Source organism: Amphiura filiformis, chromosome 1 (assembly GCF_039555335.1).
Source record: "Amphiura filiformis chromosome 1, Afil_fr2py, whole genome shotgun sequence".
NCBI classification, from domain to species: Eukaryota; Metazoa; Echinodermata; class Ophiuroidea; order Amphilepidida; family Amphiuridae; genus Amphiura; species Amphiura filiformis.
In genome coordinates, this window is record NC_092628.1 from 34,161,449 (window position 1) to 34,188,654 (window position 27,206).

Consider the following 27,206-nt stretch of genomic DNA (forward strand, 5'->3'; position numbering starts at 1 on the left):
TTCTTGCTATAGAGTCATGTTAAACATCAATCTACAATCTGACCAACACCACCTCACTGGTTGCCAGAGTCAAGACTCATATTAGGGATGATCAGCAGAAGTATGTTGGTGGTTAAATGGTCAAATCGGTCAAAAACTTTTCGAATTATGAATTTTCAAAGTTTCCCATTCTGACCGGTCAAGTCCAAAAATAGCAATGGGAGCAAAATTGGCATAAGCATATATTTACCTTTTATATTTCTTTATTTTAATATATATGCAAACATGAAACAAGCATATTGTGAAAGTATCAAAGGGGTTTCTTATGAAATAGCATAAATTATTTCTTCAAACCGAGGCACTGAAATCATGCTTTTAGAAAACATTTGCCAAAAATCGTCCAAAATGGCCGAAATGACACAAAATAAAAAGTCCAGGTGAACTTTTTTTCCACAACAATATACACTACACATAAAAAATACTACTACAAGGGATTTTCAACACAACATAGGAATCCAAACAATCAAGTACCAACATGCACAGCTTTGTCCTGATATCACTTCTGGGGTTTTAACAAAATGTTTAACCTCTACTGTGATTGGCAGCTGCATAAGGTATATCTTTGATAGCTGATAATGCCCAGCCCAGCTAGAACACAGATGTTAGCTTTGGTCTTAGAGATGAGGCTATCCAGATGTTTGTCATACCAGTCTATGGGTCCGATAGCCTTCTTTGGAGGACAGTAGACAAGTGAAAGAAGCAGGGTGCTACTCTTGGTAAGGATAGTAAAGACCATCAGCTCATGCTTCTTGGGCTCTAGGTGGGTTTCCCTGACTATAGGGAGACCATTTCGATGGTATATTAGGCAGCCACCCCAACCACTGTCATCAGTTCTGTCTCTTCGCATACAGGAGTAGCCATTTAGTGAGATGAAGTGACTATCATCAGGCACTGAAGAATCCAGCTTGGAATCATCAATGAGAATAATGTCCGGTTTAGAGTCTGATGGAGTATTCCGGATCCTCGCTTCCAGTTGTCCTTTGTTAGTTTTCAAGCCTCTGATATTTGTTAGCCAGATGTTCATATTCGTATTCGGTAATCGTGTACGGGGAACACATTGGGTCGTTCTCGTTTGGTCAGTCCGTTTATTCGCATTATAACTTTTCGCGACTTGTATGCAGAAGGGGGGAGTCAGCCCCATTTCGGAGGTTGAGAAAGCACCCAACGGGAAATCCAAAAAGCATCCATACAGCACGAGGATATAAACCTCACTGCATAGAGGACATACTTGGTGTCCAGAATTTGGCAAAGGTTATTATCTGCTTCCCGGCAACTGCTCTGCAACAGTACCTGCCTTTCTTGGAGTACAAGTATAGAGCAGTGGATACTCCTATGTCCATTTTGGTCTACTCCGCAGTTGGTTGGACTTTCGACATAAAATGTTTACTGACCTCCCATCCAGCAAGCCATTTACCCAAGCTTGAGGGTACTCTGCCTTACTTGGCCTGATCCAGCCGTTGGCCTCTGTGCAGAGATGACATTACTACAGAAGTCTCTTCCGCCGAAGATCAAACATGACAAAAGCTGCTGCCTAATGCCCTGATCACATTCCTACACTAAACACTATGATTGGGACAGCACGAAAAGAAAAGATGAAGAGGAAGAGGTAAGAATAGACACAACACAAGCTGGCACCCACACTAGCTTTTACCCGACAAAAGGAAATGGATGACGTTGTCCGTCTGTGGACAACCTTTTAGTCCACAGTCCGGATTTAATTTGACAGCGTCGCCCATTTCCTGATGCCCGTGTGGGGTTGCGCCGTCACCTTCACATTGGGGATCTGTGTCCTGTACCGCCAGTGTGATATGGGTTATGTGCCCATCAGTACTGGAATTCAGCGCCTTTACCCTAGTATGTGGAATAAGAACTCCCATCCTCTACGAAACTTAGGACGAAAGCTCCAATCCAAAAACAACACCAGACAAAAAACAAGCTACCAAGCCAACTAATTTGGCTCACCTTTCCTAACCAGCTGTGTTGCGAAAGGAAGTTTCAAGGTAGAGAAGGTAGACAGATAGAAGGATGAAAAATAGAGAGGATGAAACATAGAGTAGTGTAGGTAGGAGCATCCAAGTGGGACAAAATATAGTACCCTGGAGAAAATCCAGCATAGATGAAAAGAATTGGCAAAAGTGCCAAAATGCTGGTAAAAGGTAATTTTCAGCTCCTCTTCATATCATCAGGGGCCTTCCACGTCAAAGTCATACTGTTTAGAGAAACTTCGGTTCCTTAAGATTATGCCGAAGTTGTCTGAAAATGAACAGTCTTAGTCCGTCTCTGTACCTTTATGAAGAATCTTGAGAAACAGAAAAACCACATCAATAGGAATTACTGCAACTTTAAAATCATGGGTAGGTGCATTCAAAAGGCCATTGTGTCATCAAATCTGTATCGATTTGGACAAATGAGATATCAAACTGTGCGGAATTAATTTATATGTAACATACTTTTGGTAGGTCGTGATTTAACACCCGGTCTTTGACTTATGGACCAAAATTAAACTGGATACTTTCTTTTTCGGATGTGTTTAGAAAGCAAGAGAGTGGAAAATATTCAATATTCCCCTATTATCTTCAATCTCCTCTAATGTACTCGACCTCGTAAATTTGAACAAAAGATTATACTTTTCTTATGTTTAATATCATATTTATCAGAATATTTGAATCTGTTAAATTCTAAAATTGAATTAATAATGCTTGCATAGCCACTGAAGTTGAGTGGCTATTCAATATTTATCTTCCTGTTTGAATGTCTATATTATAGCTCCGGGTCAATGTTCTCTCTGTCTCTCTCTCGCCTCTCTTCCCCAGCATTTTTCTCATCTTTTCTTTATTTTTGGCGTTAACGTAAAGTAACGCAATATATTATGCTTATGTTTCTTTATTTTGGATTCTTTCTAAATTTGTTTTGTTTATTTAAAATTTGATTTGCTTGAAAAATGCGTTTTCGCGACTTTAGCTTTCGCTGTTTAACGATGGTTAGGATGGTGTAACAGCATTTTAAATCCAAATATTTCTACAATATTTAACAAATAAAAACAATTTCATACGACGTTTGGAAACATTCTAACTTGCAAAATGTTAATCACTTAAAACTAGTTTGTAACTGAATCCGGGATCTGAATACGGTATGTGGGAGAATGCAGATGAACTTGGTCGGCATTATTGTTACAAACGACTTTATTTTATTTTTGGTGCTCAAACATTACTTGGAAACAGACCTCAACAAAGAAGACACTTAAGCGTTGTGGAGATTGCAAATACTCGGTGGATAATTCCTTTAACCATTCCTTTCTATAAAAGCACTGATGCGTGTTCATGTAATTTTTAAATGCTTTTAAAGATTAATTTATTTTATCGTTTTGTCGGCAAGGACAAAGTTGATTTAATATTGTAACGCTTATTACTATGGTGCATCTTTGAAAGCACTTCACACACATTATTGGCTACTTGAACTTGATCAGAAATGGTGTGCTGCATAAGCTGGCTACTGACGTATGTCTCTAATACAATCACGAGAAAGAAATATTTCTTAGCTGTCGTTTGAAGTGAACGTTTTGACAATGATTATACGTTATGAATAATATGCATCTGAAGGCCGAAATCCCTGGCTATGTATTAAAAATTACTACTAATAATGTGTGTTGTAGGAGTAGCAATCTACTGCTTCGGCATTAAAGAAACTATCTATATAGCTGATAGACATAGTTGACTTTGGATGACGAAGCAGATATCTACATCTGATAATGAATATATTGAAGAAGTAGTTATCTATACTACACAATGACAATGTACATTCAAAAAGTAGTATCTACTGTGATGCTGTCAATAGTTTTTGAAAATGTAGTTAATGAAGAATCAGTCTACGTGATGTCGCGATTGATGAAGTAGCTATCTACTGCTGATGTCGCTATTGATGAAGTAGCTGTCCACTGCTGATGTCGCGATTGATGAATTAGTAGTCTACTGCTGATATCGCTACTGATGAAGTAGCTATCTACTGTTGATGTCGCTATTGATGAAGTAGCTATCTACTGTTGATGTTGCTACTGACTGCTTATATATATTCCTATAGGTGAATTAATTCGGTTGTCATTATAATGCTATATTAACTTTCTACTACGCCGATGTTGGCATATCAATCTAGTTAATGGCACTATATTCCTATGAGGCAACAATCTATAATACTGATATGAATTGGAATCGGTATTTGGGAAATATTCTGCTAATGTAATTTGTGAATCATATTAATTTACAACTATCTAGTTGATATATACTGCTGATACATATTGCTGATATTGGTGTTGATGAAAACCCTTCGTATTCTGCATTCCTACGAACGCTGCTAAAGATCCCGATTATATATATTTCTTAAACCATTATTTGGGTGAATTAAGTCATAAACGCTTAATGATGCCGATGTGAATATTGATGATATAGTTGTCTAGATTTTACACTGTAACTAATATATACCTGCAAAACTTTAAAAGGTAACATACTTTAAGCCACGTTTCAAGAAAACGGACATATCATTACTTATAATATTGGTGGAGCAGACATACTGAGCGACTATATACGGTATTGGCTCCACAAATTAAATACGGTATATTTACAAGGACAGCACTTAAAAATGGAGGGAGACAGTGTAACGTCCGAAATGTTTACAACTACTATTAGTATTACCGTAATTGAACCTTTCACACTCCGCACTGGAAGCATTATCGCGCTCATTATCTTACCTATTCTAACGTTATGCGGATTATTAGGAAACCTTTTAGTTGTCATATCAGTGTTTAAATTCAAGCAGCTTCGAATCGTCCCGAATTTCTTCATCGTGTCGCTTGCTGTTGCCGATCTTTTAGTCTGTATGGTCGTCATGCCTCTGGCGTTGTACCAAGATATCAATAACGGCAACTGGGGCTTGCCCCCATGGTTGTGTGATCTTTGGGTATCGCTTGATGTCCTCATGTCTACAGCGTCAATTTGGAACTTATGCGTCATTTCATTAGACCGTTTTCTAGCCATCACAAGACCACACCAGTACGCACGACGTCGCACCGTGACCATGGTGTTATTCGCCGTTTTCACCACATGGTTACTTGCTGCATTTTTATCAATCCCAGCGTTTCTGTTCGTCGGTGGAGATCCAACACAGACCAATACATGCGTTCTCAACCTGACCCCAACATTTGTGATCGTAGGTTCTTTTGTGGCATTTTACATTCCGTGTGCCATTGTGTTGGTACTCTACTGGCGAATCCTAGTCGCAGCAAGAAGGCACGTTTTACATCGGCGTCGAGTAGGTCCAGACATCGGGAGCACCAGCAGGGAAGATGCAACCGCGTCAACAGCCATAGACGATGCCACCACTAACGATCAACGTTGCGGCGAAAACCAACCAGACGAAAATACTAACCCTCGAAGAAAAATGATCTCAGTCACTAAAGAGCGAAAAGCTGCTCTAGTTTTAGCAATCGTCGTGGGAATCTTCATTTGTTGCTGGTTGCCGTTTTTCGTAGTTATTGTATCTATGGCTATCTGTGGACATTGTCAACTATCTCTAACTTCTATTGTAGTTGTTACATGGTTAGGATGGTGTAACAGCATTTTAAATCCAATTATTTACACAATATTTAACAAAGAATTTCGTACGGCGTTTGGAAAAATTCTGACTTGTAAAATAAAGTAGTTTGTAGCTGAATACAGTATGTGGGAGAATGCAGATGAGAATGCAGCTGAAACATTACTGGGGAATCTTCATTTGTTGCTGGTTGCCGTTTTTCGTAGTTATTGTATCTATGGCTATCTGTGGACATTGTCAACTATCTCTAACTTCTATTGTAGTTGTTACATGGTTAGGATGGTGTAACAGCATTTTAAATCCAATTATTTACACAATATTTAACAAAGAATTGTTACATGGTTAGGATGGTGTAACAGCATTTTAAATCCAATTATTTACAGCATTTTAAATCCAATTATTTACACAATATTTAACAAAGAATTTCGTACGGCGTTTGGAAAAATTCTGACTTGTAAAATAAAGTAGTTTGTAGCTGAATACAGTATGTGGGAGAATGCAGATGAACTTGGTCAGCATTATTGTTACAAACGACTTTATTTTATATTTGGTGCTGAAACATTACGTGGGAATCTTCATTTGTTGCTGGTTGCCGTTTTTCGTAGTTATTGTATCTATGGCTATCTGTGGACATTGTCAACTATCTCTAACTTCTATTGTAGTTGTTACATGGTTAGGATGGTGTAACAGCATTTTAAATCCAATTATTTACACAATATTTAACAAAGAATTTCGTACGGCGTTTGGAAAAATTCTGACTTGTAAAATAAAGTAGTTTGTAGCTGAATACAGTATGTGGGAGAATGCAGATGCAGATGATATTTTATATTTGGTGCTGAAACATTCCTTGGAAACAGACCTCATCAAAGAAGACACTTAAGCGTTATGGAGATTGAAAATACTCGGTGGATAATGAACTATGCATTTCTACAAAAATGCTAAAGATTCATTTATTTTATCGTTTTGTCGACAAGGACTTATTATTAATTGCTGCATAACGTTTATTACTATGATGCAACTTTGAAAGCAGTTCACACGCATGGCTACTTGAACTTGATCAGAAACGGTGTGCTGCATAAACTGGCTACTGACGTATGTGTCTAATGCAATCACGAGAATGCAACATTTCTTAGCTGTCGGTGGTACCGAGAATGAGATATAAGGTGAACGTTTCGACGATGATTATAAATTATGAACTACTTCTCAACTGACGTTATTGCTATTTCTTAAGTAAACAGCTTGTTATTTATCTACTTCTATGACTTCATAAAATCTTAATTTTTGAATGAGATGACTTACACTAACGTGGATATGCACCAATGCAGTCGTTAAACTCGACTGTCGTCTGAATACTATACATCTGAAAGCTAAAATCCCTGGCTGTATTGAGCAGTAGCAACCTACTGCTGAAATTCGGCATTAAAGAAACTATATAGCTGATAGACATAGTTGACTTTGGATGGCGAAGCAGATACTACATCTGATAATGAATGTATTGATGAAGTAGTTATCTACTATAGAATGACAATATACATTTAGAAAGTAGTATATACTGGGATGCTGTCAATAGTTTTGGAGAATTAATTTACAAAGTATCAGTCTACTGCTGTTGTCGCTTTTGATGAAGTAGCTATCTAGTGCTGATGTCGCGATTGATACGGAGTGATTTTGAACCGTGAAGCAAAAGTCATTAAATCGTTTGTCGGCTTGGACTAGTAATTGGTCGTAAGTGGTCGACCAACTTCCATCTACTTTTACTTCCAATTTTTGAAGAAGTAGCTCCATTAGTGTTTATGGATCAGTTATTTACATCAACTGCAAACTGCGTATCAATTTTGATAATTAAAGTACACATTTATTTCTGTCATGGGTGTTCATGCTAATTATGTTACATTTAGTGGTGTTTTTAAGCAATCATGTAGCCTATTACCGGTTTGATTAAGCAGATACCCTTTTCTGATATTATCTATATTGATGATCTTTCTTTTATCACCTTGAATTTCTATACGTGTGCATTTATTGGTCAGTTTATAAAGTACAGATACCTACCGCTGATGTCGATTTACTGTCTGTGACTGATATTGATGTTCGCCAAAACTAACGATGAAGCGGAAATTGATGGTATCAGCCTTGATTACATATGTTATAAATACATATCGTTATATACCATGTATACTTAGTTGTAATCTACTAATGTTAATATTGCTATATTGATGAAGCCTTGTATTGCTATTGGTGAAGTAACTGTAATACTGCGATGCTGATATCGCTATTGATGAAGTAATGTTTACTTATATCGCTATTGATGAAGTGTATCGCTCCTATCGCTCTATTGATGAAGTACAACGCAGGGCCGCAAGGTTTGTCGTCAATGACTACTCCAGATACAGCAGTGTTACTGAAATTCTCACCAACCTTCAATGGAACTCACTCAAGAACAGAAGGACAGTATTAAACAGATTAACAGTGCTCCAGAAATCAAGACAAAATCTCCTCGCCCTGCCGGTGAATGACCTCCTACTGCAGGTCCGACGTCAGTCACGGCACCAACATCCCAACAGCTACCAAGTCATAACGTCAAATAAGAACTGCCATAAATACAGCTACTTCCCCCAAACAGTCAAAGACTGGAACTCATTACCCTACTCAATAACCACCATAGAAGATACCAAGCAATTCAAAACAGCAGTAATAAACCACCTCAACCAACAAGACTAGTAATCTCCATGCCAACACCTCATCCTGCGTGTATGACTCCACCAGGATTGTTATGCAGTATCTCTTCAGAATCAGATTTAGATATTGATGAAGCAGCTGCAGCTGTCTATTACTGCATGATATCGCTGGTGACGAAGTAGCTGTCTATTGGTGCAAATATGCTGATATCGTTATTGGTGAAGTAGTGTTTACTGCTAATATCGCTATTGATGATGTTTATCGCTCCTATTGCTCTATTGATGAAGCAGCTGTCTATTACTGCATGATATCGCTGATGACGAAGTAGCTGTCTATTGGTGCAAATATAGTGATATAGTGATATCTCTATTGATGAAGTAGTGTTTACTGCTAATATCGCTATTGATGAAGTAACTGTTTATCGCTCCTGTCGCTGTTGATGATGCAGCTGTCTATTGCTGCACGATATTGCTGATGGTGAAGTAACTCTCTACTGCTTATATTGCTATTAATAAACTACATAATAAAGTGTTGATAGTTGTGTCACAGTGTCTTCTGCGATGTTTTGGTGAAGAGCTGCATTTCTATCTGCTGTTGTCATTATTGATCAAGTATCCTTTTCCTGCTGATATCTGTAAGGCCATACTACTATTTGACATTGGCATTAATGAAATAGCTGTTTTTAAACAGTCAAATTGGTTAAGGCCATAAGGCCATACTACTATTTGACATTGGCATTAATGAAATAGCTGTTTAAGTTAACATGGTTAATTCGGTTGTCAATATAATTATCTACTACGCCGATGTTGGCATATCAATCTAGTTAATGACATTGTATTCCTAGGAGGCAACAGTCTATAATACGGGAAATATTTTTATTATAATGCTTGTAAATCATATCCATAAACAACAGTCTAGTTGGTGGTATATACATACTGTTATTGCTGATATTGGTATGATGAAATACCTTTCGTATTCTGCATCTCTGCAAATGTTGCTAAAGAGCCGAAACATATTTCTAATATCAGAATTCGGTAGAAAATTGAGTCACTGTCTGCTGTTGAAATTCGTAAATGTTTAATGGTGCCGATGTGGATATTGATGAAATAGTTGCCTAGATTTTACATTTTAATCAATAACTTATACCTCCAAAGGATACTTTAAAGAGTAATTTAACATTAAGCCACGTTTCAAGAAAACGGACAGATCATTACTTATAGTTAACATTGGTGGAGCACACACACTGAGCGAATACATATTGGCTACTCTCAGTGTCAAATTAACCGATACGGTATCGTTGAAGGACATCATTTGAAAATGAGAGAGACAATGTAACGTCAGAAATGTTTACAACTACCGCTAGTACCGTAAATGAACCTTTCACACTCCGCGCTGGAAGCATTATCGCGCTCGTTATCTTACCTATTCTAACGTTATGCGGATTGTTCGGAAACTTATTAGTTGTCATATCAGTGTTTAAATTCAAGCAGCTTCGAATCGTCCCGAATGTCTTCATCGTGTCGCTTGCTGTTGCCGATCTTTTAGTCTGTATGGTCGTCATGCCACTGGCGTTGTACCAAGACATCAGTAACGGTAACTGGGGCTTGCCCCCATGGTTGTGTGATGTTTGGGTATCGCTTGATGTCCTCATGTCTACAGCGTCAATTTGGAACTTATGCGTCATTTCATTAGACCGTTTTCTTGCCATCACAAGACCACATCAGTACGCACGACGTCGCACCGCGTTCACGGTTCTATTCGCCGTTCTCACCACATGGTTGCTTGCTGCATTCTTGTCCATCCCAACGCTTCTGTTCGTCGGCGGACATGATCCAACACAGACCAGTACATGCGTTATCAACGTGACCCCAACATTTGTCATCATATCTTCTTGCGTGGCATTTTACATTCCGTGTGCCATTGTGTTGGTACTCTACTGGCGAATCCTATTCGCAGCAAGAAGGCACGTTTTACATCGGCGTCGAGTAGGTCCAGACACAGGGAGCACCAGCAGGGAAGATGCATCTCTGCAAATGTTGCTAAAGAGCCGAAACATATTTCTAATATCAGAATTCGGTAGAAAATTGAGTCACTGTCTGCTGTTGAAATTCGTAAATGTTTAATGATGCCGATGTGGATATTGATGAAATAGTTGCCTAGATTTTACATTTTAATCAATAACTTATACCTCCAAAGGATACTTTAAAGAGTAATTTAACATTAAGCCACGTTTCAAGAAAACGGACATATCATTACTTATAGTTAACATTGGTGGAGCACACACACTGAGCGAATACATATTGGCTACTCTCAGTGTCAAATTAACCGATACGGTATCGTTGAAGGACATCATTTGAAAATGGAGAGAGACAATGTAACGTCAGAAATGTTTACAACTACCGCTAGTACCGTAAATGAACCTTTCACACTCCGCGCTGGAAGCATTATCGCGCTCGTTATCTTACCTATTCTAACGTTATGCGGATTGTTCGGAAACTTATTAGTTGTCATATCAGTGTTTAAATTCAAGCAGCTTCGAATCGTCCCGAATGTCTTCATCGTGTCGCTTGCTGTTGCCGATCTTTTAGTCTGTATGGTCGTCATGCCACTGGCGCTGTACCAAGACATCAACAACGGTAACTGGGGCTTGCCCCCATGGTTGTGTGATGTTTGGGTATCGCTTGATGTCCTCATGTCTACAGCGTCAATTTGGAACTTATGCGTCATTTCATTAGACCGTTTTCTTGCCATCACAAGACCACATCAGTACGCACGACGTCGCACCGCGTTCACGGTTCTATTCGCCGTTCTCACCACATGGTTGCTTGCTGCATTCTTGTCCATCCCAACGCTTCTGTTCGTCGGTGGACATGATCCAACACAGACCAGTACATGCGTTATCAACGTGACCCCAACATTTGTCATCATATCTTCTTGCGTGGCATTTTACATTCCGTGTGCCATTGTGTTGGTACTCTACTGGCGAATCCTAGTCGCAGCAAGAAGGCACGTTTTACATCGGCGTCGAGTAGGTCCAGACACAGGGAGCACCAGCAGGGAAGATGCAACCGCGTCAACAGCCATAAACGATGGCACCACTAATAACCAACCAGCCGAAAACACTAACCCTCAAAGAAAAATTATCTCAGTAACTAGAGAGCGAAAAGCTGCGCTTGTTTTAGCAATCGTCGGGAATCTTCATTTGTTGCTGGTTGCCATTTTTCTTAGTTTTTGTTTCTTTAGGTATTTGTCCACAATGCCATATATCTATAACTGCTATTGTAATTGTTACATGGTTAGGATGGTGTAACAGCATTTTAAATCCAATCATTTACACAGTATTTAACAAAGAATTTCGTACGGCGTTTAGAAAAATTCTGACCTGTAAAATGAAATAGTTGTAGCTGAATACGATATGCGAGAGAAATTATGCAGATAAAATGATGGCAACAGACCTCAATAAAGAAGACAATTAAGCGTTGTGAAGATAGAGTTTGCAATACTAATATTGGATAATAAACCGTGTCATTCTACAAAAAGCTGATGCTTCACACACTACGGCGCTTTATAGAAAAATAGTCATGAGTTGTAAAATGTAGTAATTTGTAGATTGTAACCATTCACTCACGTTGATCATGTGGCTCATGTCGGGACTCACGTGTAGCACTCAAATCTCATTTTGTTTGTTATTTTGTTCCCAAATCGCATCATGTAGACCAAATAGAGGTGTATTTAGGTATGAAATTTGCTCATAATTTTGACACATCGAAAGGAAACGGGGGAGGGGGGAATTTGGCAATAACGGCGAAAAAGAGGAAAGTGACTTTTGTCAGACCATTTCGGGAGTTCTACCCCATGATTATCTTTCCCGTGACTTGTGCTTTGTTTGTCGTAAAATTCCCGTAGTTCATGTTATTACTCAACGGTCTCAACCGTTACTTACTTCCAATAAATTGAATACAAGTAGTGAGTCACACTAACAAAATACCAGAGCAAAAAAGGTATGCTTTAGATTGTTAATATTTCATAATTTATATGTATATTGGAAAAGGCGGGCGATGATTAAAGAAAAGCATGTTTTCTCAAACTGCAATATTGTGGAATGTCACAAGTTCCAAAATGCCCTGTTATTAAAGTTATTTTAGCATACATACTATAAATACTCACGTGTATGGTAAGTAGATTTTCATAATAAAACAAAGAACACTGGTTTCTCGATCAAAAAAACGAACCCGGAAAACAAATCGGGTTTTTTCTTCAAAACGTGGCTTTCCAATCGAGAAACCCGGTTTATCGAATTTGAAGCCAAGTTGTAGAAAAATTTTACCTGTTTCAAAATGTCGGAACATTGTGGAACAGGTTTAGGGGTTTTCTCCTTTTTTTAAGGCGGAAGGAGATTTCATCGAGGAAGCAGACCTCTTTCTCACCGAAAAAAAAAACAGGTTTAGGCAGATTTTTCTTCCCCGGTAGGAAATAGTAAATACACGTTTTCGCTCGCGTCGCTAGCATGTATTTTTTCCTTTTTTATTTTCAGTTAAAATAAATGTCCTTTTTGCCCAAAACATCTGAGTTAACATGCATACATCAATTTTCCTCAAACTCATCTACTTTGGGGGGAAAATGACCGATTTAACATGCATGGGCCCGTAGAACAGATTTGGTTTCCTCGTCCCCTACTAAACCTGTTGTATTTTTTTTTTGTTGTTGTTGTTTGTTTTGGTGTGAAATAGGTCTGCTTTCTCGGTGAGAAACGTAGATTTGTGAAATTAGTCAATCAATGAATAAAATACAATGGCGGATTTCAATAGATTTGAAGTGTTTTAAGATTATCCGCTAATAAGCTTTAGCCTTGTAGCGTAGCGTGATATTCACGTCTTCTTCATCTTCATTTCGGTTTTAAATCAGCTTTTTGAGTCAAGAGAAAGTATTTTTTTAAGATTTAAAATCCAATCTCAACTGCCACTGAGGCTTAATCACATAAAAGACATGACATGTGTGTCACAAAACTACTCGATAATCAATGGTGTGATATACGTTGCAGAATAAGGCGTGATTAATTTACACAAATCTAATCAAATTATATGAAACATTGGACTTTTGTTCAAAACACACGAAGTTGCTAACAAATCTAATAACCACTTTCTAACTAAATTCTCGCTAAATTCCCGCGGCTAAATAAATTCTGCACGAACTACGTGTATAAAATAATCATTGTATCAACACGAGTCAACAAGGCTGATTTCGAGCAAGACACCCCTGAGATACAGTCTGCTCTTGATCAGATATATGGTCAATTCCAGCCAAAGCGGGCCAAAATTCTCTCTGGGGGCCATTTTGAAAATGTTTTCCTTTTCAATTCTAGACTTATCAAATGAGACGATCATGTCTAGTGAATCATCAGGTGGAAGTGCCATCGGATTGAAAAATAACTTTTCTTGCTAGACCAAATAAAGTGTTAAATGCGCATATGCATGTTACCCACGAATTCAAGCATTTTTCACCTGTTGTACGCCATAAAATTTCACTTTCTTTAATATCTTTCAATATTTTATGTGTGACTCATATACACTAGAAACCGGTGAAGACTTTGAACGTAAAATAGAATTTTATTACATATATCTACAAAGAAATATTTTGGTTATTACACATTTTAAGAAAGAACCAGGTGTACAGTTAAGATTGTGTCAATTCTTCGAACTCTTTCCAAAGTGGCTGTCATTTAACATTACTGTATTATTTCGAAAGATTAGAATAAATGCTTCATATAAATATAAAGTTAGATTTTGTATCTCGTCGCAGGATGAGGATCTCGGATGGATTCGTGGGTAACAGCGTCTGGAAAATAGCAATTCCTATTAATTTTTTAAATAAAAATAAAAATACTTTTCCGTATGTCAATAATTCAGGCTGCAATGGCACTAAAATGAATTTTAATCAAAATACAGACTACATGGAATATTTAGAATGGATCATTATGTCATTTTGGGTATAAAAGTTTTGAGAATAATGAAGTTGCCAAATTCAAATAGACAGAGCAAACAGTTTTATATTATTATTTTAGTAAAATCATTCCATATTTTCATGCAGCAATATTCTATTAACTCGTGTTTGACAGTTCCTATGAACTAAAACACTATCAATACATTGTTAACTATAATTTAAGTAGGGATTCGTGGGTAACCAAAATGTTCGTGGGTAACACATATTTGAAGGTATGTATTGGTAAGCGGCAAAATAGAAACTATTACAGAAGGTTGGAAACCACCATGCGGTTATTCCTCCATTGTGTTTCAATGATTCCCGTTTCTCTAACTAATTGCATTTACCCAACAAATGGTAATTTAGGATAATCAATCAAAACTTCATGATGCAGCTTCAGTATACCTTCAAGAGGACGCTATTAAACAGGACTGTTTTGGAACCTATTTCGCATGTTTTCAAAATGTTAAGATGCATAAGAAACATATAATTTACGAGTAAATCCTTGGATTCGTGGGTAACGCCGAATTCGTGGGTAAAGCTATAAGTACTATAGTACCGTTTGGGGTTTGCGTTTCTTAGGTGTATAAACTGTAAGTACTGTCAAAATTATAGCATACCCATGGCTTGAATATGTGCTGATTTAAACTTAAAATAAACAATCTCCTTATTTTTCAAGGTTAGCATCTATTCGGGATTCGTGGGTAACAAAAGTTTAAACCGTCGTAGATTCTTTTTTAAAGCGGTGAACGTATTTTTACGATTTACAATTTTAAGCGCTTGTCAAACTAAATTCAGTGTCCAAAGTCATTAAATGTTAATTTAAGTTATGGCGATTATATTTGCTTGACCCGTGGGTAACAGTTGATACGTGGGTAACGTCAAATTTGATTTTATGGAATTTTATGGGTAAAACGTATTTGCATAAAATAATCACTTGGACCTCAGAATTATAGAACGAAACTTCGTTTCATGATATAGTCATTTATGGCATATTCACTTAACATTTTCAGAACGATCATTTTATTTTTGATACGCGGGTAACAAAATTATTAGCCAAATTGACTTAATGGCCTCTAGAGTCCACAAACTTTGGTGGAATTCAATCGTTTTACATATGATGAGAGATCATGCAAACGTCTTTCTAACGGTAATAATTTCATTTTGATTGAAGGACATTCAATGACATATATGGTGCTTTATCTTTGAATTCGTGGGTAACGCCAAATCATTTAAGCTATCATAACTTGTCCCTGGTATGACTTGCTAGTAAAGGCCTATATGCACAAAGAGAGCACATTGGACGTGACATGATATGCTCCATCAATAACGTGATTTCCTTTATTAATGACATTTTAAAGTGGAAAGTTAACATAGAGAGAATTTTGTCCGCTTTCGCTGGAATTGACCATATACTCTGCTCCTTGATCAGATGTATATGATCAAATACTTCCTCCATCAATGCACCAGTTCCTCAGTGGTCAATATTGGACCACTTTTGTTCTCTAACTTCATTGATGACCTGGGTGATGAGTGGGAAAACCATATAACGCTACCTCTACGCAGACGATTTCACTTTGTTTTGTGAGATTACATCTAGAGACAACCCTGAGGTCGTTACTGCTAGCTTGAACAAAGACCTGGAGGAAATGAGCTTCTAGGCATATAGATGGAAGGTGTCCTTCGAGCCATCGAAATGTAAGACAATGACAATATCAAGAAAGAGGAATCTAACCAAGCTAGATCTTCTGTTTGGTGTCAGCAAACTGGCTGAGAAGGAGGAGCTGGAGATCCTGGGAGTCACAGTCGACAGCAAGTTGACCTAGACAAAGCACATTTGATGTCTCTTCCGTGTCAGAGGCAGAGCAATCGTTTACAAGACTCAAGTTCGCAGTGTGATGGAAAACGCCCTTCGAATCATATGCCTGTTATCTGTGTGGGCAAATGACAGGCTTCTTCAAAACAATTTAGGAAAATGTATGTGGACGTTCCTGATCACGTGATGCAACAAATTTACTTGCCCACCAGGTATTCTTTTACCATGTTTAATGCCATTTTGTCAACAATCGGAGAGAGATATAATGAATATGAATACGTCAATACGATATGTGGGAATGAAATTGATTGGCACTATTGTTGCAAAAGAGTTAATTTCATTTTTAGAGCAGGAAACATGTGTTTGAAACATATCTCAACAATTGAACAAAGAAGACAATTAACAATTGCGGAGACTGCATTTTGCATTACTATAATATTACTCAGTGGATAATGAACCGCGCCTTTCAAAAGACCGGACGCTTTACGTCATGTTTCTGTCCGTTTTTATGAGTTCTGATTACATATAAGAATGGATTCTATCATTCTGTAGTTAACTGCTGTAACGATTGTCATTATTACTATATAGTGGAACTTTGAAAGCTTGCTAAATTTACTTTAGGCCTATTCGCAATCTGCAAAACTCAAGTTCATTATGACTTCAAGTTATATAAATTAGATACTTGAAATTGATCAAAAATTTGCTCCTGAAGAATTTATCTAGTGCAATCACAGTAAATGTTTTCGTTAGAGGGACGTGTGTGACGATAAAAAGGTGAACGTTAATATGTACTAATTATCATTGGTCTAATTGCTACTGATGTCGCTATTGATGAAGTAGCTGCTACTGCTTATGTCACTATTGATGAAGTAACTGTCTACTATCCTTGTCGCTATTGATGCAGTTAAGTAGCTCTCTTTTGCTTGATGAAGTAGCTATCTACTGCTGATGTCGCTATTGATGAAGTAGCTATCTACTGCTGATGTCGCTATTGATGAAGTAGCTATCTACTGCTGATGTCGCTATTGATGAAGTAGCTATCTACTGTTGATGTCGCTATTGATGAAGTAACTGTCTACTTCTGATGTCGCTATTGATGAAGTAACTGTCTACTTCTGATGTCGCTATTGATGAAGTAACTGTCTACTACTGATGTCTCTATTGATGAAGTAACTGTCTACTACTGATGTCGCATTTGATACAATTATTGCTATTGAAAAATTGACCGTGTTAATGATGTGTGTCCACTGCTGACTTTGGATGACGTACAGCATTTCCTGCTACTATCTGCAAAGCCGTATATTGGTATTAATGAAATAGCTACTGCCATTTGAACATTAACTTTCTATTCTTTACGCCGAAGTTGTCGACGCTATATGTTATTGACCTTTTATTCCTGGGAAGCAACTATATTGCTGATATAGGCTCGGTATTAAGGATTTATCTGCGCATGTTTGCGAATCATAAACAACTATCTAGTTTTTGTTTTTGTTTTTTTGTTTTTTTTTATCTGTAGTTTTATTGGTTACATCGATATTTGGGAAATATAATTTCTGATGTTTTTATACTGTCCATTTCGGTATTGATAAATATTTTCCGTATTCTGCATCTTTACAAACGCTGTCAAAGAGACCGATATCTGTATTTAGCAGGAATGCCGAATTTGGCAACGATGATAACGATGCTAGTTTATACTGCTGGTGTGGTATTGATGGAATCACTGTCTTGATTTGACATTTTAACCAATATAGGTCCTATGTGAAATATAGGACACTTTATTTGAGACACGTTTAACATTAAGGAAATAAACAGATCACTACCTATCATTGACACTGATAGACAGAAGCATAAAGCGAATTGGCTCTGTATGGCCATATCACTGATAACACTAGTAATAGACCGATACGGTATCGTTGAAGGACAGCACTTGAAAATGGAGGGAGACAGTGTAACGTCAGAAATGTTTACAACTACTATTAGTATTACCGTAAATGAACCTTTCACACTCCGCACTGGAAGCATTATCGCGCTCATTATCTTACCTATTCTAACGTTATGCGGATTGTTCGGAAACATGTTAGTTGTCATATCAGTATTTAAAATGAAGCAGCTTCGAATCGTCCCGAATTTCTTCATCGTGTCGCTTGCTGTTGCCGATCTTTTAGTCTGTATGGTCGTCATGCCTCTGGCGTTGTACCACCAAGATATCAATAACTCATAGTTGTAGATATAACCATTTTGGTGATCATGACATGCAATTTTTCTCATTTTCCCGGCCACTTTGGACATGTTCAAGCTTCTTTATTTTCAATATTATTCAACTTTTACTCTTTTTTTGTTCTTTGCACAAATGTTTGGTATCTTATCCGTGATCATGGTACGCAATTTAAGCAAAAAACGACCCGTGTCTCCCATTTCTGGAGCTATTTCGCTAAAACATGTTTGCCGGCCAAATTTTCAACATTTAGTTACGTAACCCGTGTTCACCAACCCGTAAAAAATTTCTATCGAACAAAAGAGGTCACGAAGTTGCCGTCGTACTGTGAGGCTTAATCACATAAAAGACATGACATGTGTGTCACAAAACTACTCGATAATCAATGGTGTGATATACGTTGCAGAATAAGGCGTGATTAATTGCCTTACACAAATCTAATCAAATTATATGAAACATTGGACTTTTGTTCAAAACACACGAAGTTGCTAACTAATCTAATAACCACTTTCTAACTAAATTCTCGCTAAATTCCCGCGGCTAAATAAATTCTGCACGAACTACGTGTATAAAATAATCATTGTATCAACACGAGTCAACGAGGCTGATTTCGAGCAAGACACCCCTGAGATACAGTCTGCTCTTGATCAGATATATACTCTGCTCCTTGATCAGATGTATATGATCAAATACTTCCTCCATCAATGCACCAGTTCCCCAGTGGTCAATATTGGACCACTTTTGTTCTCTAACTTCATTGATAACCTGGGTGATGAGTGGGAAAACCATATAACGCTACCTCTACGCAGACGATTTCACTTTGTTTTGTGAGATTACATCTAGAGACAACCCTGAGGTCGTTACTGCTAGCTTGAACAAAGACCTGGAGGAAATGAGCTTCTAGGCATATAGATGGAAGGTGACCTTCGAGTCATCGAAATGTAAGACAATGACAATAAAAAAAGCGCAGTGATTTATAGTGCGCTACGCACAGGCACAACGCCTAGACGTTGATCCACAAGCCTCAGCACACTTTACAGGTTGTCGCTGACCACTATGGCCCCACATCATTCCATAAACCATTAAACAACAATTCAGGGACTTTGCTGCTTCAAGAGCGCACACCCTAGACATTCCACAAATAACCATCGCAACCAGGATCAGCTCCCCGAGTTTCGTACGGGTTACAACGAGACAAATTAGCAGCGAGTTCCTTGTCCAAGGGAATTTCAAGCTAACGCAATTTTTCCACGAGAGCATACTAGGCACCATCAGGGTTCGAACTCGCAACCTCTCGCACCATAGTCGAACGCCTTATCGATTGAGCTAACTTGACTGCAATATCAAGAAAGAGGAATCTAACCAAGCTAGATCTTCTGTTTGGTATCAGCAAACTGGCTGAGAAGGAGGAGTTGGAGATCCTGGGAGTCACAGTCGACAGCAAGCTGACCTAGACAAAGCACATTTGATGTCTCTTCCATGTCAGAGGCAGAGCAATCGTTTACAAGACTCAAGTTCGCAGTGTGATGGAATACGCCCTTCGAATCATATGCGTGTTATCTGTGTGGGCAAATGACAGGCTTCTTCAAAACAATTTAGGAAAATGTATGTGGACGTTCCTGATCGCGTGATGCAACAAATCTACTTGCCCGCCGATGTGGATACGATATTTCAAGGTATTCTTTTATCATGTTTATTGCTATTTTGTCAACAATCGGAGAGAGATATAATGAATATGAATACATCAATACGACATGTGGGAGAAAGTACAAATGAAATTGATTGGCACTATTGTTGCAAAAGAGTTAATTTCATTTTTAGATCAGGAAACATGTATTTGAAACATATCTCAACAATTGAACAAAGAAGACAATTAAAAATTGCGGAGACTGCATTTTGCATTACTATAATATTACTCAGTGGATAATAAACCGCGCCTTTCAAAAGACCGGACGCTTTACGTCATGTTTCTGTCCGTTTTTATGAGTTCAGATTACATGTGGATTCTATCATTCTGTCAATATTAAGACTTTAGTTAATTGCTATAACGATTGTCATTGTTACTACATAGTGGAACTTTGAAAGCTGCCGTGTTTTTGAAAGCTTGCCAAATTTACTTTAGGCCTATTCGCAATCTGCAAAACTCAAGTTCATTATGACTTCAAGTTATATAAATTAGATACGTGAAATTGATCAAAAATTTGCTCCTGAAGTGCAATCACAGGAATGTTTTCCTTAGAGGGACGTGTGTGACGATAAAAAGGTGAACGTTAATTATCATTTGTCTAATTGCTACTGATGTCGCTATTGATGAAGTAGCTGCTACTGCTTATGTCGCTATTGATGAAGTAACTGTCTACTATTCTTGTCGCTATTGATGAAGTTAAGTAGCTCTCTATTGCTTATGTCGCTATTGATGAAGTAGCTATCTACTACTGATGTCGCTATTGACGAAGTAGCTATCTACTGCTGATGTCGCTGTTGATGAAGTAGCTATCTACTGTTGATGTCGCTATTGATGCAGTAACTGTCTACTACTGATGTCGCTATTGATGAAGTAACTGTCTACTACTGATGTCGCTATTGATCAAGTAACTGTCTACTACTGCATTTGATACAATTATTGCTATTGAAAAATTGACCGTGTTAATGATGTGTGTTCACTGCTGACTTTCGATAAAGTACAGCTTTTCCTGCTACTATCTGCAAAGCCGTATATTGGTATTAATGAAATAGCTACTGCCATTTGAACATTAACTTTCTATTCTTTACGCCGAAGTTGTCGACGCTATATGTTATTGACCTTTTATTCCTGGGAAGCAACTATATTGCTGATATAGGCTCGGTATTAAGGATTTATCTGCGCATGTTTGCGAATCATAAACAACTATCTAGTTTTTGTTTTGTTTTGTTTTTTGGGTTTTTTTATCTGTAGTTTTCTTGGTTACATCGATATTTGGTAAATATAATTTCTGATGTTTTTATACTGTCCATTTCGGTATTGATAAACATTTTTCGTATTCTGCATCTTCACAACCGCTGTCAAAGAGACCGATATCTGTATTTAGCAGGAATGCCGAATTTGGTAATAGCAATGATAACGATGGTAGTTTATACTGCTGGTGTGGTATTGATTGAATTGCTGCCTAGATTTGACATTTTAACCAATATATGTCCTATGTGAAATATAGGACACTTTATTTGAGACACGTTTAACATTAAGGAAATAAACAGATCACTACCTATCATTGACACTGATAGACAGAAGCATAAAGCAAATATATTGGCTCTGCATGGTCATACCCCTCATAACAGTAGTAATAGACAGATACGGTATCGTTGAAGGACATCACTTGAAAATGGAGGGAGACAGTGTAACGTCAGAAATGTTTACAACTACTATTAGTATTACCGTAAATGAACCTTTCACACTCCGCGCTGGAAGCATTATCGCGCTCATTGTTTTACCTATTCTAACGTTATGCGGATTATTAGGAAACATTTTAGTTGTCATATCAGTGTTTAAATTCAAGCAGCTTCGAATCGTCCCGAATTTCTTCATCGTGTCGCTTGCTGTTGCCGACCTTTTAGTCTGTATGGTCGTCATGCCACTGGCGTTGTACCAAGACATCAGTAACGGTAACTGGGGCTTGCCCCCATGGTTGTGTGATGTTTGGGTATCGCTTGATGTCCTCATGTCTACAGCGTCAATTTGGAACTTGTGCGTGATTTCATTAGACCGTTTTCTAGCCATCACAAGACCCCACCAATACGCACGACGTCGTACCGCTATCACGGTGCTATTCGCCGTTTTCACCACATGGTTGCTTGCTGCATTCTTATCCATCCCAGCTTTCCTGTTCGTCGGTGGACATGATCCAACACAGACCGGTACGTGCGTTATCAAGGTGACCCCAATATTTGTGATCATATCTTCTTGCGTGGCATTTTACATTCCGTGTGCAATTGTGTTGGTACTCTACTGGCGAATCCTAGTCGCAGCAAGAAGGCACGTTTTACATCGGCGTCAAGTAGGTCCAGACATCGGGAGCACTGGCAGGAACGATGCAACCGCGAGTGTATGCGATGGCGCAACTAACGATCAACGTCGCGGCGAAAACCAACCAGTCGAAAACTCTAACCCTCAGGGAAAAACTATTTCAGTCACTAAAGAGCGAAAAGCCGCGTTTGTTTCAGCGATCGTCGTGGGAATCTTCATTTGTTGCTGGTTGCCGTTTTTCTTAGTTTTTGTATCTATGGCTATCTGTCCACATTGTCAAATATCTGTAACTGCTATTGTAGTTGTTACATGGTTAGGATGGAGTAACAGCGTTTTAAATCCAATTATTTATACAATATTTAACAAAGAATTTCGTACGGCGTTTGGAAAAATTCTGACTTGTAACATAAAGTAGTTTATAGCTGAATACAGTATGTGGGAGAATACAGATGAACTTGGTCGGCAGGTCGGCATTATTGTTACAAACGAGTTTATTTTATTTTTGGTGCTGAAACATTACTTCGAAACATACCTCAACAAAATAAGACACTTAAGCGTTGTGGAGATTGCAAATACTCGGTGGATAAAGAACCATGCATTTCTACAAAAGAACTGATGCACGTTCAGATATTTAAAGACTAATTTATTTTATCGTTTATCGACAAGGACTTAATTAATAACGCTTATTACTATGGTGCAAATTTGAAAGCACTTCGCACACATTATTGGCTGCTTGAACTTGATCAGAAACGGTGTGCTGCTACTGACGTATGTGTCTAATACAATCACGAAAATGCAACATTTGTTAGCTGCCTTTGGAGGTACCGTGAATGAGGAGATGTAAGTGGATTTTTGACGATGGTTATAAATTATGAACTACTTCTCAACTGGCGTTATTGCTATTTCTTAAGTAAATAGCTTGTTATTTATCTACTACTATGACTTCATAAAATCTTAATTTGTGAGTAAGATGACTTAAACAAGCATGGATTTGCACCAATGCAGTCGTTAAACTCGACTGTCGTCTGAATAATATATATCTGAAGGTCGAAATCTCTAGGTATGTATTAATTAACAAATTACTACTGTGTTGAGGAGTAGTATAGCCTTCTGCTGAAATTTGTCATTTAAGGAACTATCTATATAGCCGATGATAGACATAGTTAACATTGGATGGTGAAGCAGATATCTACATCATTATGATAATGAATATATTGATGAAGTATATAGTTATCTACTACACAATGACAATGTATATTCAGAAAGAAGTATCTACTGTGATGCTGCCAATGGTCTTTGAAGAAGTAGTTTACAAAGTATCAGTCTACTGCTGATGTCGCTGTTGATGAAGTAGCTATCTATTGCTGATGTCGCTATTGATTAAGTAGCTTTCTACTACTGATGTCGCTATTGGTGAAGTCGCTTTCTACTACTGATGTCGCTATTGATGAAGTAGCTTTATACTACCGATGTCGCTATTTATGAAGTAGTCATCTACTGCTGCTCTCGGTATCATTGATGAAGTAGCTGTCTACTGCTGATGTTGCGATTGAGGAAGTAGCTATCAACTGCTCATGTCGCTATTGATGAAGTAGCTATCGAATGCTGATGTCGCTATTGATGAAGTAACTGTCTACTGCTGATGTCGCTATTGATGAAGTAGCTGTCTACTGATGATGTCGCTATTGATGAAGTAACTGTCTACTGCTGATGTCACTATTGATGAAGTAACTGTCTACTGCTGATGTCGCTATTGATGAAGTAGCTGTCTACTGCTGATGTCACTATTGATGAAGTAACTGTCTACTGCTGATGTCGCTATTGATGAAGTAGCTGTCTACTGCTGGTGTCGCGATTGAGGAAGTAGCTATCAACTGCTCATGTCGCTATTGATGAAGTAGCTATCGAATGCTGATGTCGCTATTGATGAAGTAAATTTCTACTGCTGATGTCGCTTTTGATGAAATAACTGTCTACTACTGATGTCGCTATTGATGAAGTAGCTGTCTACTGATGATGTCACTATTGATCAAGTAACTGTCTACTGCTGATGTCGCTATTGATGAAGTAGCTGTCTACTGCTGATGTCACTATTGATGAAGTAGCTGTCTACTGATGATGTCACTATTGATCAAGTAACTGTATACTACTGATGTCGCTATTGATGAAGTAGCTGTCTACTGATGATGTCACTATTGATCAAGTAACTGTCTACTGCTGATGTCGCTATTGATGAAGTAGCTGTCTACTGCTGATGTCACTATTGATGAAGTAACTGTCTACTGCTGATGTCGCTATTGATGAAGTAGCTATCTACTGCTGGTGTCGCGATTGATGAAGTAGCTATCTACTGCTGATATTGCTATTGATGAAGTAGCTATCTACTGTTGATGTCGCTATTGATGAAGTAGATGTACTGCTGATGTCGTTATTAATGAAATAGTTATCTACTGCTAATTTGGCTATTGATATGATCAAAGCCAACGGGTTATTAGGATTAATGGATTAGTTATTTATCATTCCACTATCAACTGCAAACTGCGTATCAATACCATTTATTTCTGTTGTGCTAGCTGTCTAGTGTTCGCTGCATGATATCGCTGATGATGAAGTAACTCTCAACTGCTGATATTTGCTATTTATGAACTGTATATACAGTGTTGATAGATGTGTGTCTACTGTGAAGCTTTTGATGAAGAAGCTGCATCCTGCAGATCTTATTATTGATGAAGTATTCCTTTTTCTGCTGATATCTGATAAGGCCATAATACATTGGCATTAATGAAATAGCTGTTTAAGTTAGTTCACTTGTCTGTATAAATAATACATTAACAATTTTACTACGACATTAAATTACTGCATGGGAGGGAAGTAACTGTCTATTAATAGGAATATTCCGCTAATGTAATTTATGAATCATATTCATAAACAACAATCTAGTTGATACATATACTGTTATTGCTGATATTGGTATCGATGAGATACCTTTCGTATTCTGCATTTCTACAAACGCCGCTAAAGAAACCGAAGCATATTTCTAATACCAGGATTTGGGAGGAGGAGTTAAGTCGCGGCCTACTGTTGAATTTTGTAAATGTTTAATGACGCCGATGTGGATAGATCATTACTTTTAGTTAACATTCATAAAGCACACACACTGAGCGAATACATATTGGCTACTCTCAGTGTCAAATTAAACGATACGGTATATTTGAAGGACGGCATTTCAAAATGGAGGGAGACAGTGTAACGTCAGAAATGTTTACAGCTACTATTAGTATTACCGTAAATGAACCTTTCACACTCCGCGCTGGAAGCATTATCGCGCTCATTCTCTTACCTATTCTAACGTTATGCGGATTATTAGGAAATCTTTTAGTTGTCATATCAGTGTTTAAATTCAAGCAGCTTCGAATCGTCCCGAATTTCTTCATCGTGTCGCTTGCTGTTGCCGATCTTTTAGTCTGTATGGTCGTCATGCCACTGGCGCTGTACCAAGACATCAACAACGGTAACTGGGGCTTGCCCCCATGGTTGTGTGATGTTTGGGTATCGCTTGATGTCCTCATGTCTACAGCGTCAATTTGGAACTTATGCGTCATTTCATTAGACCGTTTTCTTGCCATCACAAGACCACATCAGTACGCACGACGTCGCACCGCGTTCACGGTTCTATTCGCCGTTCTCACCACATGGTTGCTTGCTGCATTCTTGTCCATCCCAACGCTTCTGTTCGTCGGTGGACATGATCCAACACAGACCAGTACATGCGTTATCAACGTGACCCCAACATTTGTCATCATATCTTCTTGCGTGGCATTTTACATTCCGTGTGCCATTGTGTTGGTACTCTACTGGCGAATCCTAGTCGCAGCAAGAAGGCACGTTTTACATCGGCGTCGAGTAGATCCAGGCATCGGGAGCACCAGCAGAGAAGATGCAACCGCGTCAACAGCCATAGACGATGGCACCACTAACGATCAACGTTTCGGCGAAAACCAACCAGCCGAAAACACTAACCCTCAAAGAAAAATTATCTCAGTCACTAGAGAGCGAAAGGCTGCGCTTGTTTTAGCAATCGTCGTGGGAATCTTCATTTGTTGCTGGTTGCCGTTTTTCTTAGTTTTTGTATCTTTAGGTATTTGTCCACAATGCCATATATCTATAACTGCTATTGTAATTGTTACATGGTTAGGATGGTGTAACAGTATTTTAAATCCAATCATTTACACAATATTTAACAAAGAATTTCGTACGGCGTTTAGAAAAATTATGACCTGTACAATGAAATAGTTGTAGCTGAATACGATATGCAAGAGAATGCAGATTAATGACAACAGACCTCAAATATTTTTTATAAAGGAGACAATTAAGCGTTGTGAAGACAGAATTTCCAATACTAATATTGGATAATAAACCGTGTCATTCTATATACAAAGAACTATGCTCAAGTTCACACACTTTATACAAATACTCTAATATTGGAAATGGTACCTTAACAATTCACTCATATCAGATATATATCATGTGGCTCATGTCGGGATTCACGTGTATAACTCTCAAATCACATTTCATGAGTAATTTTGTTCTAATTGTTTGGGATCAGAATGATAAGCGTAATGCAACATGCAAAGAAAAATAAGTGAGTAAATAAATAACTCGCGACTCATGTGGAATGTATTACGGGACGTGGACACGTTATGTGTATACTCGGCTTATTATATTCGCCGAAACGAAACGAAACGAAATGGGATTGATTTGAAATGAACTCACAATTGACTCGTTTCGAATATTAATTGGACCCCCCCCTAATTGATATTCGACGAAACGAGGCAATTTCTTTTTTTTTTCTTCTTCTTTTTTTTTTTTTTTTTGGTATACATCAATCCCATTTCGTT

The 27,206-nt window shown here is 38.0% G+C and overlaps 5 protein-coding genes across 5 annotated transcripts; all 5 read left to right on the top strand.

Annotated features, from left to right (window-relative positions):
- The first annotated feature begins 4,671 nt into the window (after positions 1–4,671).
- On the top strand, positions 4,672–7,723 carry LOC140168110 (tyramine/octopamine receptor-like). Its single transcript, XM_072191418.1, has 2 exons — positions 4,672–5,422; positions 7,650–7,723. Exons 1-2 carry the CDS (start codon positions 4,672–4,674, stop codon positions 7,721–7,723), a joined length of 825 nt encoding a protein of 274 aa, XP_072047519.1.
- A 1,918-nt stretch (positions 7,724–9,641) lies between these two features.
- LOC140168120 (5-hydroxytryptamine receptor 5B-like) lies at positions 9,642–10,421 on the top strand. Its single transcript, XM_072191430.1, has one exon. It carries the CDS (start codon positions 9,642–9,644, stop codon positions 10,419–10,421), a length of 780 nt encoding a protein of 259 aa, XP_072047531.1.
- A 189-nt stretch (positions 10,422–10,610) lies between these two features.
- Positions 10,611–11,608, top strand: LOC140168129 (dopamine D2-like receptor). Its single transcript, XM_072191442.1, has one exon. The coding sequence runs from the start codon at positions 10,658–10,660 to the stop codon at positions 11,606–11,608; it is 951 nt and encodes a 316-aa protein (XP_072047543.1). The 5' UTR covers positions 10,611–10,657.
- Positions 11,609–21,667: 10,059 nt separating this feature from the next.
- On the top strand, positions 21,668–25,090 carry LOC140158545 (octopamine receptor-like). The gene is made up of 2 exons (XM_072181671.1): positions 21,668–22,494; positions 24,967–25,090. The coding sequence occupies exons 1-2, from the start codon at positions 21,668–21,670 to the stop codon at positions 25,088–25,090; spliced, it is 951 nt and encodes a 316-aa protein (XP_072037772.1).
- A 449-nt stretch (positions 25,091–25,539) lies between these two features.
- LOC140158560 (probable G-protein coupled receptor No18) lies at positions 25,540–26,601 on the top strand. The gene has a single exon (XM_072181697.1). The coding sequence runs from the start codon at positions 25,540–25,542 to the stop codon at positions 26,599–26,601; it is 1,062 nt and encodes a 353-aa protein (XP_072037798.1).
- Positions 26,602–27,206: the final 605 nt, after the last annotated feature.